This window comes from Telopea speciosissima, chromosome 9 (assembly GCF_018873765.1).
Source record: "Telopea speciosissima isolate NSW1024214 ecotype Mountain lineage chromosome 9, Tspe_v1, whole genome shotgun sequence".
NCBI lineage: Eukaryota > Viridiplantae > Streptophyta > Magnoliopsida > Proteales > Proteaceae > Telopea > Telopea speciosissima.
Genome location: NC_057924.1, coordinates 7,221,052 through 7,239,867, shown reverse-complemented (window position 1 = coordinate 7,239,867; position 18,816 = coordinate 7,221,052). Strand labels below are relative to the sequence as shown.

Here is an 18,816-nt window from a genome sequence, read left to right as displayed (position 1 = left end):
CCCCCTATTAAAGGAAGTGGAGGAATTGGAGGAATTGGAGGTGCCCGCGAATTGGAGGTGAGAATTATTCCTCCAACCCAGACTTCTCTCTCTTTCTCGTGTGATGGTAGGCGGGGAAGCACTCACATCAAGATCATTCACTGCTGTTGGGAATCTTGTAATAGTGCAAACCGGTTCCAATGAGACTTCGACCCAAAAGATTGGCCCATGGTGCGCACAGAGGGTCTACTGCCTAGTGGATCAGTGTTCTGTGTCTTGTCACTCAATCCAGGATGAGATGGCTTTGGCACACTTCTTCCACTGCTTTCAACGGTCAATAGAGGTGGGAATGGGTTGTGGGTCCCCCTTTGAAGCCACGTCACCCATGGGATGGTTATCCACCAAATCCTTCAAAGTAGGAGATGAGTCACCACGTCTAGCAATAGTTATTGACACTTGTGGGCTTTTGTGGAGCACGTCTGCCCCTTCAATTGGAGAAATGGAAGTGATCCAACCAACCATACTAACTGTCATGACAGTAGTGTCATCGTGGCCAAAGGAAGAAGCTGGAGCAGAGTCTACTGGTAAGGGTTGCTTATTCCTATTTCGGCGACTTGGGGGCTCCTGCCAGGTTCCATTCTCCATTGGAACATCAGAGATTTTTCCCTTGGCCTTTAACGCCTGAGCAGCTGTGGCGATAGGACAAGTCTTATCGGAGTGACCAAAAACCTTACAAGAGTTGCAAATAGGAGGAGCCCAGTCATACTCCACCTTTTATTCAATGACAGAGCCACCATCAAGGCCAATTGATATGGTAGATGGGAGTCCATCTTCAATATTGATGAGAACAAAAAATCTGGCAAAGGTTAATCGTTCCCGTTGAGGGGTTCGACGATCAACGCAAATTGGTTTGCCACTAGAAATCTTCCCAAGTGTGCCATTACCCCAGAATGGAAGGTTGAGACCATATAATCAAATGTATAGTGGTAATTGAGTTTCCTCCTTGGGGAGAGAGATGTCCGGCAACCAAGGACGAAGGATCAAAGGTCTAGCTCCCACGGACCAAGAACCTTCGTCGACTATTTGCTGACTCAATTCAATGGTTTGGAAACAAAAAATGAAAATCTCGCTTTCTAGGCCGAAGACTTCAACTGCACTTATATGAGACCAATTCTACTTCACAAAGCGCTTCATAACCGCAAAGGAAGGTTTAGGTCCAAACACATACCCGACAAAAGCCGCTTCCCAGCGTTCCTCTTCTTTCGCTAAATCATCTATGCAACAATGGGCAATCTTTTTGCCATTAACAATTTCCGGAACTATATACGGAATATCTTCAGCACCATCACGGACTTGACCTCCAGGGTAAAGACTAGCACACGAACGTGTGGGAGAACTCTATCCCTCTGCCCCACCAGATACGGCCATTGGTCGAGGAGTATCCTCATTCTGGACCACCGGGAGAGGATCTCCAGTGGCCATGACAGACAAGTGACAACAAACAAGTGAAAGCTTTGATCGCCAGTAGGTTGCAGTTTTTTGTTGCTTACTTTCAAAAAATATTATCTTAGCAACAAGTTTTTTATTTTTATGAAAAAAAGAAGGATGCTTGATCGCAAGCCCCTACCCCCATATGCAGGGGTGGCGAAATGACCATCTTGTCCCCCATGTTGGATGGCTGGGTACACGCTCTCATTCGCCCCGGACTAGGCCAATGGCACAAAGGCCATGTGACCAAGCAGCGTTCTCTCTCCCATTTTTTCTATATTTGGAGTTGGGGTATTCTAACTTCTCTCTTGAAGCTTGGGTGGCATTTAGGCTTTGATTGGGAGCCAAAAAAAGAAAAAGATAAAACATGATAAGACAAAATTTATGATAAAATAATAATTAATTTATGTGTTTTTTTCTCATTCTAATTTCAGTTATTTGTTAAAACTTTTCCTTGGCTTCCAAATAGGTTTAAAAAATCGAAATCTGCCGAGATCGATCTCAATTCAAGCTGCTTCAAATTAGCTTCTCTGTATAGTTTTTCTAGGATTTTTTTTTCCATTCGTAACGGATTTCAATATCTTCCATATCAATTCTAACAAATTTTTTTATCCAAATTGCAAGATCGGTTGGAAACCCTAGCTGCCCTAAGTTCAAGAATATGAAATAGGGCATGGAATCAACTTTTGTCGGAATCAATGGAAACCCTAGAAGTTAGAGTAGGAAGAAGAAAGAAAGAAAAAAAAAAGGGGGGGATAAGACATGGCAACGAACTAAAGAAACTGAGATAAAAAGAAGTATAATGAGGCCAGAAATGAGGCTAAAAAGATAAAGGGGATGGCTAGGGTGAGGAGATATGAAGAGCTTTATATTAATCTAAACTCAAAGGACGGGAGAAAAGATATTTATAAAATAGCTAAAATGAGAGAAAAGAGGAATAGAGATTTCACCAGGTGAGATGTATAAAGGAGGATTGAAGAGCGTTGGTAAGGGATGAGGACATTGTGAGGAGACAGAATGAGTATATTTGTAAATTATTAAATGGAGATACTTCGAATATGATTGAACCGGTTAATAACATTATTCATAAAGACATCACACATCATAGATATGTATGAAAAATTGGTGTGCTAGAAGTTAAGGAAGCCTTAAGAAAGATGAAAATAATCAAGACACCAAGTCCAGATGAGATCGTAATAGAAGTGTGGAAGACCCTTGGATTTTGTGGGGGTATATTGGATAACCAAGTTATTTAACAAGATTATGATCACAAGAAAAATGTCAGATGGATGGAGGAGAAGCATTATAGCTAGTTTCGATCTACAAAAATAAGGGTGATGTCTAGAGCTGCAATAACTATAGAAAGATAAAACTAATGAGTCACTAAGAAACTTTAGGAAAAGGTTATTGAAGCCCATCTGAGAAGAGAGACTCATATCTCGAAAAATCAATTTGGTTTTATGTCAAATAGATCCACGACAAAAGCTATTTACCTACTAAGGAGGTTTATGGAGAGATGCAGAGCTAATAAGAAGGATCTACATATGGTCTTCATTGACCTGGAGAAAACCTATGACAGAGTCCCTAGAGATTTAATATGGCATGTTCTTATGAAGAGAGGGTTGTTGAATAAATATGTAGATGTAATTAAAGATATGTATGGGGGGTGTGGTAATTAGTGTAAGATTTGTGGAAAGTCAGGGTAAGGAATTCTTGGCTAATTACAGTTAGGTTAAATCAATGATCAGCCCTATGCCCTTATTTGTTTGAGCTTATCATGGATGAATTAACCAAGAACATCCAAGACGAGGTACCGTAGTGTATGCTCTTTGCTGATGATATCATTTTGGTGGATAAGACAAAATCAGGGATTAATGCTAAGTTAGAGATGTGGAGATCAACCTTAGAAACAAGAGGCCTTAAGATTAGTAGATCGAATACGGAGTATATAATGTTTAACTTTAGTCACATTATGATGGATAATGACATGGTGAAAATTGATGAGAGAGAGATGTCGCCAAGTGACTATTTTAGATAATTGGGGTCTACCATAAACAAAGAAGGTGACATAGATGATGATGTTTCACAAAGAATTAAAGTGGGACGGATGAAGTGGAGAGGTGCGACTAGAATACTGTGTGACCGCCACATTCCTTTAAAACTTAAAGGAAAGTTCTACAGGACTATTGTCTGGCCAACTATGATGTATGGGGCGGAATGTTGGCCAGTTAAGAAGTTCCATATAGTGAAGCTATGTGTAATAGAGATGGGGATGTTAAAATGGATGTTCGACAAAACTATAAAGGATAAAGTGAGGAATGAATACATTAGAGCAGATGTGGGAGTTGTCTTGATCAGCGACAAGCTCCGAGAATGTCGTCTGAGGTGGTTTGGCCACGTGCAACGAAGGCCTGGGAACACCCTAGTAAGGAGGAATGATCTAATACCGATTGAAGGAGCTAAAAGAGGTAGGGGCAGGCCTAAAACGATCATAGGTGAGGTTGGGAAGAATGACATACATACTTTGGGGCTTGTGCCAAATATGACCTCAGATAGAGCCTATTGGAGGGCAAGGATCCATGTTGTCACCACCATGTAACTGAGATTTTCCTGGTTCCCTGGGCTATCCTCTTACTTTCAATTTTCATTTTTCTTATCTCATTTCTGCATTTTTATTCTTCATTTCTCTTACTTTGTCTTGAAAGGATCCATGTAGCCAATCCCATTAGTTGGGATAAGGCTAAGTTGTTGGTTTTTTTTTTTTTTTTTTGTTGAGTTTTTGACTTAATAAATTTGGGAATCTTGTTACATGAGATAGGTTTCATTAATTTTCATTGACTAAAAGAAAGAAAATAATGACAACTTGTTATATAATGGCAAATCACTTTCAAATTATTTTAAAAACTCTTCTTTAACGCCCCATGATCTAAAAAATAGGTAATGAACGTTACGTCACATATCATGAGATCAAATTGAACCTATGAATGCAAGTGGTCCAGGCTTGGATTTGGAAATTAATAAAAGGGGAAGAGTTCTCTGTGAGGGAGCATGCATGGAAGCATCAACAGGGTGGGCATTTCCGCCTTTCATGGAGTGGGACGATCATTTTGCGAATCTCTATGTTTGGGCGCAAGGACCACACTCCCCCATAGAAACCATTTCTCCTTATAATAAAATGTGAACGAAGTTTTGCCCAAATCCATCCCCAATATTATTAGGGGACAAATTCGCCAACAATATAGGGATTCTATCCGACGTCCTCTCACATATAACTAACACTCTCTCCTCCTTGACTTTGTGGGGCCCTATTGACAAAACCAATTCTTGCATGCTGATGGGTATGGTGTGGGAGATTCCCCTTATGCTGGCAGCATAGGGAACCCTTAGCCTGCCTATTTTACAGTTGGGAAAAGTCTCTCTAAACCTTAGGTGTTTTCTACGCCCTCATATTAGAATTTTTTATTATTTTCTCTGATTAAAAAAAATAAATAAATACTTTTGTGAATAAGGTATAGGAAATGCCTTACGTTGAGAGAACCCTTTCCCTTTACTATTATATCGACTAGACCTAACATGCATTCTAATTTCTATATTCATGCTTTATCACAAAACCCTCCATTAAGCAATTCTACGATGCCAGTAGAGCCCATAGAGCTCACCATTTCCATTCAAATGGATCATTAATTTTTTTTTTTTGGGTCTATCCTACTCAAGGGCCCACATGCCAACTACAAGCTAATGGGGAAGGCTAAGACAAGCCCACAATCTACAACTAAGGGGGGGGGGAAGGGGAGAGAGGGGTGCCTTTTTGGCACAATATGTAATCCAAGAGAGTCGATCCCTTGACCTCCTGGGGAGCATGCACTCAACTTGCACTCCAACCGACTGGACTAGCAGTTGTTTGCAATGGATCATTAATTGAAGAACACAGTTTATTATCCAAACAATATAAACATACAAAAACAATTTTTTTTCCTCACTGTAATGGGGCTTGGGCTAGGTTCAATATGTCCCGGCCCAGCTCTACATGGTTAACTCCTAACCATCAAGCTCACTGGGTTGAACCATAGCTAGGAGGATCCGGTTCCTCTGCAGCATGGGGGTGCATCGGATCGATAGCACAGCAAAGTGTGGTGCACATGCGATGGGTAGGAGGATTTCTGAATTTTAAAATCCAGATTTCCAGCTTGATCTGCTCCATCCAAATGGGAGCTCATCCATTTGGCGAGCTTTGGTGCCTTGCCATAAGATATCCAGCGCACCCCGCGCTGCAGAGGAGCCCGATCTTAACTAGGAAGCTTAAGGTGCATGGTGGGCCTATAGTCTCAGACCTAAGCCCAGCATAGGCCGAAAACAGGTAAAGTGGAGCCTAACCCAATGGGTCTTTCAACAGGCCCTTGGTCCGTTTTGGACCTTATTTGGGCCTCCATCCAAGTTGTTATCTTTTAATTCGACAAAAACCCAAGTCTGGATCACCTAATCTTACTCCCAACCAAGGTTTTAGTTATCGGTATTGGTATCTGTATCGGTCTCAGCCATCTGTATCACTCTGATTCACGATAAAAAAAATTTATTTTTTAATAAAAAAAATCCCACTTTTTGACTGTATCAGCCGATTCATATCAGGGCCATATTGGTATTGATTCCAGGTATAACCGATACTGTGTATTTGAACCAAATCATGGTTTGAGATATCGGTAGCGGATTGCCCAATACGGCTGATACTGCACGGTTTTGAAGGTGATTGTTACCAATATCGATACCTGGTCGATATTCTATGGGTGAAATGGTATAGAGAAGGAGTAAAATAGTAAAAAAATTCATTTAAAAAAAAAATCAAGGATAAAAATGTCCGATATGTTCAATCCGTATCGATATAGCATCGATTTTGAAGGTAACCGATATCCGATCCAATACCATGCACTAAATCCATGAAGTCATGAACCAAACAAATTCGAATTCAAGTCCAAAAGTTTGAGTCAAAGTCAATAAAAAAAAAATTCCATACATGACATCCTAACCACTTGAATGAACAAATGGAAGATTAATATATGACAAAAGAGACACCATATCCCTTATCTTGTTCGATAACCCAAGCAAGCAGCAACTAACTACCAGCCACAAAAAAGGAATCAACTAACCATATCTCATGTAGTTGATCTCTCTCTCTCTCTCATTCTTGCATGTTTATATTCTTTTCTTATTTTACCAAAAAAAATAAAAAATAAAATTATATATATATATATATATATATATATATATATATATATATATATATATATATATTTTTTTTTCTTGTTTATTTATTTGGGTTAGGCACATGAGATACCATGAATTTCAGAAATCTCATCTATCATTGAAAAAAAAATCAATTAGACTGAAAAATTGGAAACCTATGGCTGTCTATAATTCACAACAGTCATCTCATCATCTCAATAATGGAATTCTTTAGTCTTCATTCCTTTTTTTTCCCCCTATTTTTAAGGAACATGATAGTTTGTGGTTCAGATTTCTCATGTCTCTGATATTCTGATAATTTTTTAAGAAGGTGATCAAGTTTTGATGTCTAGTTGTTATGTGAGTCTTGAATTCTTCTACCCATTTCGTAGTATATATTGTTCCGACATTTTTTTGTGGCAATCCCAAGGAAAGATTTTGTGAGGTCTCTGATGGTAGCAGAGGGCTTGGGCCAATAGATATATATGACCCGATCTAATGGATCGACCCAACTTGGAAGAGTATTGCCTTGTTTTATTGTCTTGTTGTGTGTGTGTGTGTGTGTGTGTGTGTGTGAGAGAGAGAGAGAGAGAGAGAGAGAGAGAGAGATTTAGGCATTTTCAAGTTAGGGTTTTTCTGGGGAGAGTTCTTGAGAGATTTCTATTGTAATTTTTCTTCCATTACATAGTGAATCATCTTCAGCTTCGCCCGTAGATGTAGCACACCACATTAAATCTCTGGATCATCCTTGATTGAATCTGTTTTGTTTCTTCGTGTTTCTTGATGTTTAGATTAACATTAGTGGAAATATATAGGTTGGTTACCTCAGAATAGAGCAAGATTACTTAAGAAATTAATGTTCAAAGTGGCAAAAATGTTTTGCTTAATGGAACCTAGACTACCACAAAGACTCTACAATTGAATTGCCTCACCAAGTGAATATTGTAACAATCAAAATTTGAATGTACAACCAATGATTGGATGAACTTAGGCCCTTCCTTGTAGATTCTTCCAACCTTCTTCTATTATTTGTTTTTATAGTTTCTGTCCTTATTGATATAAGAGAAAAATAATCATGTAGATCAACAAAAGATATGGAATTGAAGGAATGAGGGTTTTTTTATATGATTTTATATTATTTCTTTTATATGAAAATTTTCTTTAATATGGAAGTTGTTGAAGGCCGGCCTATATAAATTTGTGGATAAAGTGTTTTGTAGAGTGTTATTTTATGTTTTTATAAAATTGTCTCACAAGAAACCTCACGTGGCCACGTTTAATTAATGATAAAATGACCAAAATACCCTTCTTGCTTGTGTGTAAGCACATAAAAGATTGAAGAAACAATTTAATTTGGAGAATAGTGTGATTTAGGAGTGGTGGCGTAGGCCACACTCCCGTCGCTAACAATTTGTCTTCCCATTTGCCCCTTCTTCATCATCATGAAGATTTATTGGCCGATACATCAGATTTGGACTCCCTTCACCCGTGGTGAAAGAATAATTCCTTCGTCATGGGCATCGATACCATCAGATTTCCAAGAGGAAGGATAGTTTCAACCCAAACAATAAAGGGTGGGAGTTCGTGATGAGACATATCACCATTAATGGCGAAGGCATTCTTCCACCTCCACTGGTGAAGGAAAATTTTTGCCATAATTTATTTTTCTTTCAACAAGCATCAACAACCAGAAGAGGATTAAAGCAATAATCTAGATGGCAAAGAGTCAACTAGGGGAATTAAAGATGAATTACTGATGAATGCTTATGAAAATCTAATTAAAGATTCTTCTTCTCCTCTTTCTTTTTTTAATACATTAGGAGGCTAGGATAGAATGTTCTTAAAACTTTATAGATCAAATTAAACAAGGCTATAGCCTTTTCTGTACTAATGACCTGCTTTAATGTCCCTGCACATGGAGGGACCTTACATAAAATGGTAGTGGTTCCTTATTATTTTAATTTAAAGGCCTTTGTTCGCATGCAATAGCCAGATCAGATGTGATACTTGCTCATTTTTATTGGTAATTTTTTTCATTATTGTTTCAGTTATGGACTTATCATTCAGTTGTGATTCTCACACCCACTTGTCTAGCTATGTTGCTATAAAAAATATAAAAACAAGTGATTAAGCAACATAGATGTAGTGGATGCACCAACCAAATTAATGCCCATCAACTGTTTGTTTAAAGTTTAAACTCAGGTAGATCTTTTAACCAAAGACTGTTTGGTAGTGATTTGTTTTAGATGTTTAAGAGAAAATTTCCTTCATCCATGGTGTATTGGGGTTTCACGCAGAGGCGATCAATAGCCCAATGTGAAGACTTGTAGGTACTTGAGCATCCTCTCCTTAACGGTTAGCTTTTGAAGATGAATTCTACCTGAACCCAGGAATGATCCAAGGAGCAAGTTACCAAAATAATTCTATTAATTTCAACAAACACTTGGCCTAAGAACTGTCTCTAGCTATCTGTCACACATACATTGTGAACCACTCCATAACTGATTTTCCTTTCTGATACATTTCTTTCATCAAATTCCTATCACTAACAAATTTTAGTGTTCTTCCATCCAAAAACTATGTGTTCTGGAAGTTTATCAGTAAACATATATTGTATTGAAGACTGAATGATCAAAAAGAAGAAAGAAACAAAACTTTTTAATATAATTTCATACATGAAAGAAAGATTACAATATATGCAGAGAGAGAGAGAGAGAGAGAGAGAGAGAGAGAGAGAGAGAGAGATTCTTCATACCAAGCCTTGCAGCTTCTTGCACATGAAAAATAGATATACAAGATATGCACAAGAGAGAGAGAGACAGAGAGGATGGAATTATCCAAGGTAGTTGGTAAGCATGGAAATAGGAACCAAGCAAAGCCCTCTTTTCTTCAGTTCTGTACAGTAATTTTCTGTACCAATGAAACCCAATTCATTTCTCTCATCAATCTGCTTACTTTCCTTCCCCTACAAAAAAAATAAGAACCACAAGGACTTGATGAGAACCATATTCTAATTCCAAGAACAAACAGAATCAATTATAAAGGGAAAAACTGATCAAGCTCACCTGAGAAGTGTCTAAGTTATCATCTCTCTTTCTTCTGTTCATATGCAATTGACTTAACTCACTAACCTATTAACAGAAAAATTGAAAAACTTTCATCTTTAAGACAATAAACCCAGAAAATTTTTTCATTTTTCTTGATGGGTTTGGGACAAAAAAAAGTAATGTAAAATTGAAGTAAAAGAGTTTGGAGTAATCTGTACCGTGGGACTATTACAAGGAGAACTGGCAGTGTCTTCCAAATCATCTTCATCATTCAAGATTTTTCTGCTTCTCTTCTTCTTGATCTTCAATTTCTTGCAATTCTGTTCAGTACCCATCATTGGAGAGAACTCAATAACTTGTTTATGATCAGAAAACTTCCATGCAGCACAAGAAGCAGCATCAGAAACCAAAGAAGAGGTTCTAAAATCATCAGAACAACAAGTGTTGTCTCTATTTTCATTCATGAAGTCTTCAAAATATTCAGTCCAACCACTCTCTTCAGGGGAATCTGTTCTTCCTTCGTCTAAAGAAATTGCTTTGTTAATAGAAGACATCATTGAGTCCTCCATTGATCTATAACAAAGATCAAAAGTGAAAGAAGAATATGAAACAGTTTTGGCAAGGTTTAAAGGAAGGCAGAAGAGACATATATATATATACATATATATTTACAGATAACTGGTTCAATTAAAAAAAAGAATTGAAAAGAAAGCATTAGAATCTTTAATGTGGGCCAGAAGGAGTTGGGACTTGGGAAAGCTAATCACTAGCAGCAAACAAAAGATGGAACTGAGAGACGAAGAATGAGAACGTGCAAGAAGAAAGAAAAAAGAGGACAAGGAGAGATTTTGACCTTTGTGGCCCAAAATAGATTTTCAAATTTTTTTTTTTTTTTTTTAACTTAACTAAATGCATTAATGACTCAATATCCCTTAAAAGACGTGGACCATTTCTTTGTATTTTGCTTTCCCACTTAGGATCTGTAATTTCTCTTCCTATAAAAAGAATCATATAGTTGGAAATTTGTATTTTGACTGGGGTCACTTTAGTCGAGTCAAAATTGTGGAAAACCTGATCAATAGTTGTGTAAACTAGGTCAGGGTAAAAAATGACGAAACTGAGTCATAAATCGTTGGAGTCAAATAAGACTCGATATTTTTGCCTGAGTCATGACAAACATAACGAGTTTAGTCATTTTTAAAAAAACCATAAAGCCAGTTCAATTAGAATCTGAATTGAGTAACATAGTAAATCTGTATTCTGAAACAATAAGAAACCCTCATCTCTGACTCCCTTCTCTTGTTCAATGGTATAAACTCAAAATGCATTGAAATGTGATTCTTTATTTTATCTGGTTTTCCCATATATTTTGACAAAGTTGAGTCACCAGGTTTGACAAGGTTGACAAGGTTGAGTCACCAGGTTTTTTTGAAGGACGAATCGAGTCAGAAAACCCGATTTTCCAACTAGAAACTGCAAAATGAATTTTCTTCAAAATTTCTTAATTTCATATGGTAAACAAAACCCTATTTTCTTAACTAAATAACCCTTATACATGGGTGTCACATCTAGGAAGCTTAACCATCATATTTAGCTACTGAAGTTATTAATGGAAGCTTCATAAGCATATCTGATATTGTTATTTAATGGGTTGGTAGAACTTATTATGGTAGTTAATATATGGAGATCAAAGATGATGGTGGGTACCATGTACCATCAAATAATAGACAATTGAACTGTCAAAAAAGAAAAAAAGACAAAATATAATATGTATAACCACAAACAATTTGCTAAAAATAGCTAATCAAATCATTCTGGAGCAATATTGCCACATCAACCTACTCCATATTACCCTTTTCTTTGTATCACATTCTTTGTTCATTTTCCTTTCCATTCTTTTTATTTTTTATTTTCTAATTCCACATACATTAAATTTATTATTTATTATTATATAATATTATAAAAAATAAAAAGGTTAGCAATTATCATTTAATAACAACATCAAAATAAAGACAAAAAATAAACTATTACATTAAGAGAATAATATGATATATAATGATAAAAAAAATAAAAGTGAATATTTATGGTAATATTCTTCTATTATTGTATTGCAATAATACAATAGTGATTCCAAAAACAAAAAAAATCAATAGAAACAGTAAAGTTCAATAAAGTTCTATGATGCAGAATGTATTCTTTTTGAAATCTTATTATTTATGATAAAAAATTTACTCTATACTTTGTTTGTTAGCTTGCAGCCAACCATGTGTTTCACAGGGCTCTTCACTAGTTCTACAGAAAATAATGTCTTCTTTGTAACCATTTACAACTTGATTCTGGCTACACAAAAGAAAATACATGTCATTTCTAAATTTCATTGAAGGCAGAAGACATAAGTATCTTAGAACAAAAGAAGGGAAACAAATTAATTTATGCTTATATTGATTTATTTTAATGAGAAATAGGGGTCATAAATCATACAAAAGACATCTATTTATGTTTATGATAAACATAAATTTAAACTATACCAAAGATAGCCTAAACTACAAACATAGAAGAAAAATATTAATATTTTTGGTGAAAGGGTTTCCTACATAGGTAGTGTAAGAAGGAATTTGCACACTACAACCAATGAAGAATTAGAAAATGGCATCATCCATATGGGACCTGCACAGGACCCACATGGTCAGGATAGGAAAGAGAAATGTTGATGTGGGTCTCACTATTTATTTTGTGAGGGTACAAAGGAATCTGTACAAGGGCATTGTAGTAATCTTTTTCTCATATTTTTTAAACTCTATTGAAAGAATATTTATGAATGAAACATTTTTTCTTTTATGTATGACAACATATAATGTTGAGCTCAACTTTACATTGAAATCATGTTTTAGAAAGAAAGAGATATAAGAGAAGATAGACTAATAACATAGAGAAGTTAATATAACATTTTTTTTTGGTAAACTTTAATATAACATTTGATGTCTTATACATGTTGACATTATGAGACCTTGTTGCCTAATCCTTTGGGTTGAAATTCATAGATTATACTTTCTTCAATTACTAAGCATGTTTTACACATAGAATATGATTTTTTTAGTGGCAAGAAGAATGCAAGTCTGATAGAATAGATGGGACTTTGATTCACACACTAGATTTATGCCCTGTGGCATATAAATAGGACAAACCTAAACTGTTAAATCAATAGGACAAATCTAAACTGTTAAATGGAAAGAGGACATCTTGCATTGGTCACGTGTCAAAGTTGGGTTCTAATTCAATCATGTAGTCCACCTTGTATTGCATTTTTTTTATTTATATATTCAAAATTTTGAATTTTCTTAATTAAACATATATATCTTTACCATTCTTCTATCGACATTTGATAGTATCATATTGGACTCAAACTTGTCACAAGATGGGGAACATATGTATCACTAAATTAAGTTGAATCTTATATGACCTGCCATGAGATAGAAAAAAAAACCTATTAGACAGCCATTCTCTTGCATTGTTTAGATTGAAAGGAACCAAAAACAGCTGAAATTTGTACCAATAGGGCAAATCTAAGCTATTGAAACGGAAGAGGACACGTGTCAAAGTTGTGCTTTAATTCAATCATGTAGCCAACCTTGTATTGCATTTTTTACTTGTATATTCAGAGTTAAGAATTTTTTTTAAAGCATATCCATCTTTTCATCATTCTTCTATTGACACTTGGTAGTATCAGATTGGACACAAACTTGTCACACGATCGGGAACCAATTTATCACTAAAATTTAAATCCCATATGACCTATCATGTGATAGATATGTTCTATTAGACATGCACTCTCTTGCCTTGCAAGCGCTTATATTGAAGGAGCCAAAATAGCTGCAATTCACGCCAATAGGACAAATCTAAACCATCGAATGGGAAGAGGACATCTTGCATTGTTCAAGTGTCAAAGTTGACTCTAATTCAATCATGTAGCCCACATTGTATTGCATTTTTTTTACTTGTACATTCAGAGTTGAGATTTTTTTTAAAGCATATGTATCTTTAATTTCCACCATTCTTCTGTTGACACTTGGTAGTGTCAGATTGGACTCAAATTTGTAACACAATCAAGGAACCAATGTATCACTAAAATTTAAATCCCATATGACCTGCCAAGGGTAGATAAAACCTATTAGACATGCATTTTCTTGCCTTGTTTAGATTGAAAGGAACCAAAAGCAGCTGAAATTCATAAAAATAGGGAAATTTTATACTGTCAAATGGAAATAGGACATCTCGCATTGTTCACATGTCAAAGTTCAGGCTCTAATTCAATTATATAGCCCACCTTGTATTGCATTTTTGTACTTGTATATTCAGAGTTGATAATTTTTTTTAAGCATATGCATCTTTTCACCATTCTTCTACTGACACTTGGTACTGTCAGATTGTACTCAAACTTGTCACACAATCGAGGAACCGATGTATCACTAAAATTTAAATCCTATATGACCTGTCATGTGGTGGATAAGACCTATTAGACATGCACTTTCTTGCCTTATTTCGATTGAAAGGAACCAAAAACAGCTGAAATTCATACCAATAGGGCAAATCTAAACTATTGAACGGGAAAAGGACCACATGTCAAAGTTGAGCTTTAATTCAATCATGTAGCCCACCTTGTATTGCATTTTACTTGTATATATATTTTTACCATTTTTCTCGTGACACTTGGTAGTGTCAGATTGGACTCAAATTTGTCACACTATACCAATGTATCAAAAAAAATTTAAATCATATACGAGCTGTCATATGATAAATAAGACCTATTATACATGCACTCTCTTGCCTTGTTTACCTTGAAAGGAACCAAAAAAATTCATAATTTTTTATTTTTGAGGATTATTCATCTTGTAATGCTATTACAACCAATATTATATATTTCCCTTAGATGTTATTTGTCGAGAAATTTAACTTGAAAAAAAATAATTCAAACTCTCATGAAAACTTGGTGCCAAACGGTTTTAAAATTTTAATTATCTTTTTATTATTTAACGGGATTTGTAATGTGTTTATTGGAGTTTTTTTTTCATCTCGGGAAGAGAGATGAGATGAAGGATTCACCAATTACGGCAAAGCCTAAAGAGTGGTGGTGACGTAGCATATGCTTTTGGGTACCACGTCAAGGTGGGGGGGCTCTCTCTTTTAAGTATTGGCTTCACAAGTCTTCCACTTTAGTTGTAGAAAAAGAAATTATTAAAAACAGTTTTTAATTAATTAAAGAAATTCAAAACTATGACCTTGCACTTTAGTTGATTCTATGAATTTGGTGTCCTTTATAACTTAAATAAATTCTAAGAGTTTGGTTTTGGCTGACTTGTTGCATCCTATTAGGCATTATCAGTCCTTAGTTGGAACTAAGTCTCTGTCACTTTTCTCTTTCACTTCTAAAATATGGAAAAAAAAAAATTATTTCATTTGCCTAATTTCCTACCATTAATTCATTATAAAGAAATTTTCATTTTTCTTCCCTAATACTCTTGGGGGGTTAGATTAAAAAAATGGCACGTGTAACTTATTAAGTGATCAAATTTAAACTTTTGTATGAAAAGGGTACATCATGTATTAGTTAGGTTTTAGATTTAAGATTCTTATTTATTATATAGCCTTCCATTGTTGCTCATCTAACCTTTTTTTTTAACAGTTAAGGAGAGCGGCCGGTTATAACAAGAACTTGATACATGTTTCTATTATTGAAATTTAGATTCCAACTGATCTGCCACGTAACAAATATTACTCCAATTACGTTATGGAACATAGCGATTTGTTCTTTTTCTTTTTATTTTTTATTTTAATTCCAAGATGAGTGAATGTTGGATTAGGTTTTGATGATGTTAAGTCTCATCCTTATAAAACTGAGATATATAATTTTTTTGAATAGATAATATTAATTTATTGCAAAGGGGAAAAAAAAAAAACATATACGAACGCAAAGGCAACCTGACTAGGCATCATGAACAGGACCCGCGAGACTCAAAGAGACCCTAAAATCCAAAACAAATAACAACATGAACACTCCAACAGCTCAAAGGACGAGGAGTATAGTAGTTTCTCTTGTGGGATGTTACTCCATTGGTAACAATGCTTGTTTGGCTTTCTGTTCTTCCTCTTGTCAGTTATAGAACAAGAGGAATGCTAGGATCTTTAGTCATAAATCGAGATCTTCTCTCTAATTGTTCTTGGAGATCAAGCGGGATGTGATGGATAGGTGTAATGGCTGGCTTACTGCTCAAGGGTAAGAGATCTAGTAGGAACTATTATTTGGGCTAGAAGTGGGGTTTTCGGCCCACCTAGGGCCTACATTAGATGGCTTGTGCTCGGTGTTTTGCTCTTCATGTAGGGTTTTTGTATTTCTTTGTTTGTGTTTTTTGCTCTCCTCCACATCTTATTGCCTTTTTGGATTGATCTTTGTTCTTTGTTCATTGTTTCTCCCTTGGGGGTTGCATAGTTTCTTTTTCCTTTTTTATTTTCTTTTCAAAAAAGTGATATTATCTATAACCAATAAAAAAAAAAAAAAAAAAAAGAAGGAATACAACATAATCTACCAGCAACTCACCTAACCATCGAGAATAGACGGACCCTCCATCTCTCGACAAGGAATAGGTTCCTAGGAGATTTCATCCCCTTAACAGTAATAGCTTTACATCTATCTTCTACATCCGCACGGATATCACTAATGAGAGAAGTCATAGTCGTCGACTCTTTTCGTTTATTTATATATAGGGTGCAAGGTTTTAAAGATCAGAATCAATAGCTGGATTGGTCCAGATTACTTTCAATACAAATTGGTCTAGAATCGGTATAAAACTGCCCTAGGCCCCCCTAACCCTAATTTTCGTGTAGGGGATCGGTCAAGCCTGATCAACCAGAATCCAAATTGGCAAATCAGAATCAACCGATCCGGTTGACCCGAATCCCGATTTTTAAAACTTTAATTGTTTGGCAATTGAAGTCTCTAATATTATGTTCATAGGAATGTCAATAATTCTGCTCAATAGTTTTGCTGGACCCTTTCCTGCCAAAATCCCTTCTTTTCCAGAGTCTCTTTCTTGTTTTTCCCCCTTTTTTAGGTAAACACATCCATTAAAGAGAAGCTAATTGTACTACAAGTTCTCAGCAATAAACAGAAGTGAATAAGAAGAAAAAGACTCCAAAGCATCTCAACCTCAGACTAAGCTCTCTTGTTTGCTTGAGCTTTAAGAAAGGGCAAATGTCAAACTATTATCTCTTATAGAACTTGAGAACTTACTCAAGAACAAGGCTTCATGGATTTTTGCAGTCCTCTCTTGGCCTAATGAGTTGAGAACTAACACTAAAAGACACCCTAACTTGGCCAACCCAAATTGATTAAGGGAGAGAAGATAGGCTGACCAAACCTAATAACTCCTCCCTTTCTTTATTTCCACTCTCTATTGCAATTGCAGGAGTCCATTAGATTAGGGTTTTAAGAATCGGTATCGGATCGGTCATATCGGTATTGGTCATGATCAATACCGATACCTGACTGATACGAATCGTCTAATATGATATAGATGTGGGGTTTTTTTTTTAATGGAAAAAACGATGTTTTGATTTAGTATTGGTACCTGAGACATACGGTTTATCCGAATTAATATCGGTATCGATTTCTTCGATGGCTGATACCGATACCCATACCGATCCCAATACCGTGAACTAAGGAGAAGGTTACAGAGGGAGATGTCCCTCCATGTGATGAGTGCTGACCCTAATTACCTTCTTGTAGCCTAACAACAACTAACATCCAAAACGTCATTTTCCTTTCCACATTTGTAATCTAAGCTTCCTATGTTTCCACTCAATCCTCTTTTAGAGTCTATAGTCAATCATGATTTAATTAAAGTAAACCATGATTTAAAAAATTTAATCAGATCGATGAATTTGACCGTGCGATTCGATTGAATCGAATGAACGGTCCAGATTTTGATTTCATCCGATTCCTCAACCCATGAACCATATCGGTTGATCTGATCTAGATCGGGTCGATTCACCGCCCCTTTCGGATTTGGGAGACATTTCGTGTAACCCGAGTTGAAACCCTATTTCCTCCCCCCCCCCCCCAACACCTTTTCCTTTGATTTTGTTATAAATTGGTTTTTATGGGGGGAGCATGGTGCCTACGCCCAAACACAGGAGGCTGCAAAATGATCGCCCGCGTTGATGCTTCTGCGTGCGTTCCTATTGGCCCTTGTGCATACATAGAGGCCACACTCCTCCACAAGAAATACTTCCCCATTTTTGAATAGGCAAGAGATCGCACGAAGAGACATCAACATGAATGAGATTTTTTTATTTCACAAGTAATGAGACGGTAATTTCGTGCGCTCCTATATCTAGGTGTAGACATTCTACTATTTTAATTCAAATTATAATCATTAGAATCATTAAGACCTGATTAATGTGTTTTAAAACCTTGAGTAAGAACCAACCCATCTATGTTTCATGTACCATTCTTGAGTCTATTGACTTTAAAATTCCCTTTTTGACATTTTTGCATAGCCTCATTAAAGAAAGGCTTTTGTGTCATCAATTATTCCTTTTTCCTTGAACCTAACTCACTTCCTCCACCGGAACTTATCATCATCAAGAAAAAGAAAATTCTTAAATGAAGAGAAATCCTCCCCATACCCATAGTCCCATACCTATATAGTCATAATCAACATCATTAATTTTAATAATCAAAATTAGCAACCACAAATTGCGGTATAAAGGGATAATATAATGGATTTTATTTTCAATGATAAAGGGACTACTTAGAGCTTCCCATTATGGAATTATTTGTGGATTTAATCTAAAATGAAATTTCTCCAATGAACTCTCTTGTGTGGTGGGTGGGGTACTGTGATCTAATGAAGATTACAGTCAGAGTTAGGGGTGTGGTTTCTTCATTAATCATCTAATAGCAGAATCTAACAGGTGAATGAATCCAGACACAAAAACATTTATATGATGTGTTAAAGGTAGTTGTTTATGTTTCCATTTCCAATATATAAGTTTGATCAATGCTTGTAGGACCCATTGGTCAGTTATT

General features: G+C 35.9%; 1 protein-coding gene across 2 annotated transcripts; it reads right to left on the bottom strand.

The window, feature by feature from the left end:
* Nucleotides 1–9,335: 9,335 nt before the first annotated feature.
* LOC122640653 (vascular-related unknown protein 4-like) lies at nt 9,336–10,358 on the bottom strand. Of its 2 annotated transcripts, XM_043833879.1 has the most exons (4): nt 10,088–10,358; nt 9,950–10,051; nt 9,750–9,815; nt 9,336–9,649 (listed from the first exon to the last, which is right to left on the bottom strand). In XM_043833879.1, the coding sequence occupies exons 1-4, from the start codon at nt 10,298–10,300 to the stop codon at nt 9,518–9,520; spliced, it is 513 nt and encodes a 170-aa protein (XP_043689814.1). In that variant the 5' UTR covers nt 10,301–10,358; the 3' UTR covers nt 9,336–9,517. The 2 variants fall into 2 exon arrangements, with proteins under 2 accessions (XP_043689814.1, XP_043689813.1); XM_043833878.1 differs by having other exon boundaries at nt 9,950–10,358.
* Between the last annotated feature and the right edge of the window lie 8,458 nt (nt 10,359–18,816).

Bases quoted from the DNA above. Each gene is read 5' to 3' on its own strand.
- LOC122640653 (XM_043833878.1), bottom strand. From the start codon at position 10,300: ATGGAGGACTCAATGATGTCTTCTATTAACAAAGCAATTTCTTTAGAC. The intron at 9,816-9,949 runs GTACAGATTACT...TTCTGTTAATAG, and splicing joins CTCCTTGTAATAGTCCCACG to GTTAGTGAGTTAAGTCAATT. The intron at 9,650-9,749 runs GTGAGCTTGATC...TTTTTTTTGTAG, and splicing joins ATAACTTAGACACTTCTCAG to GGGAAGGAAAGTAAGCAGAT.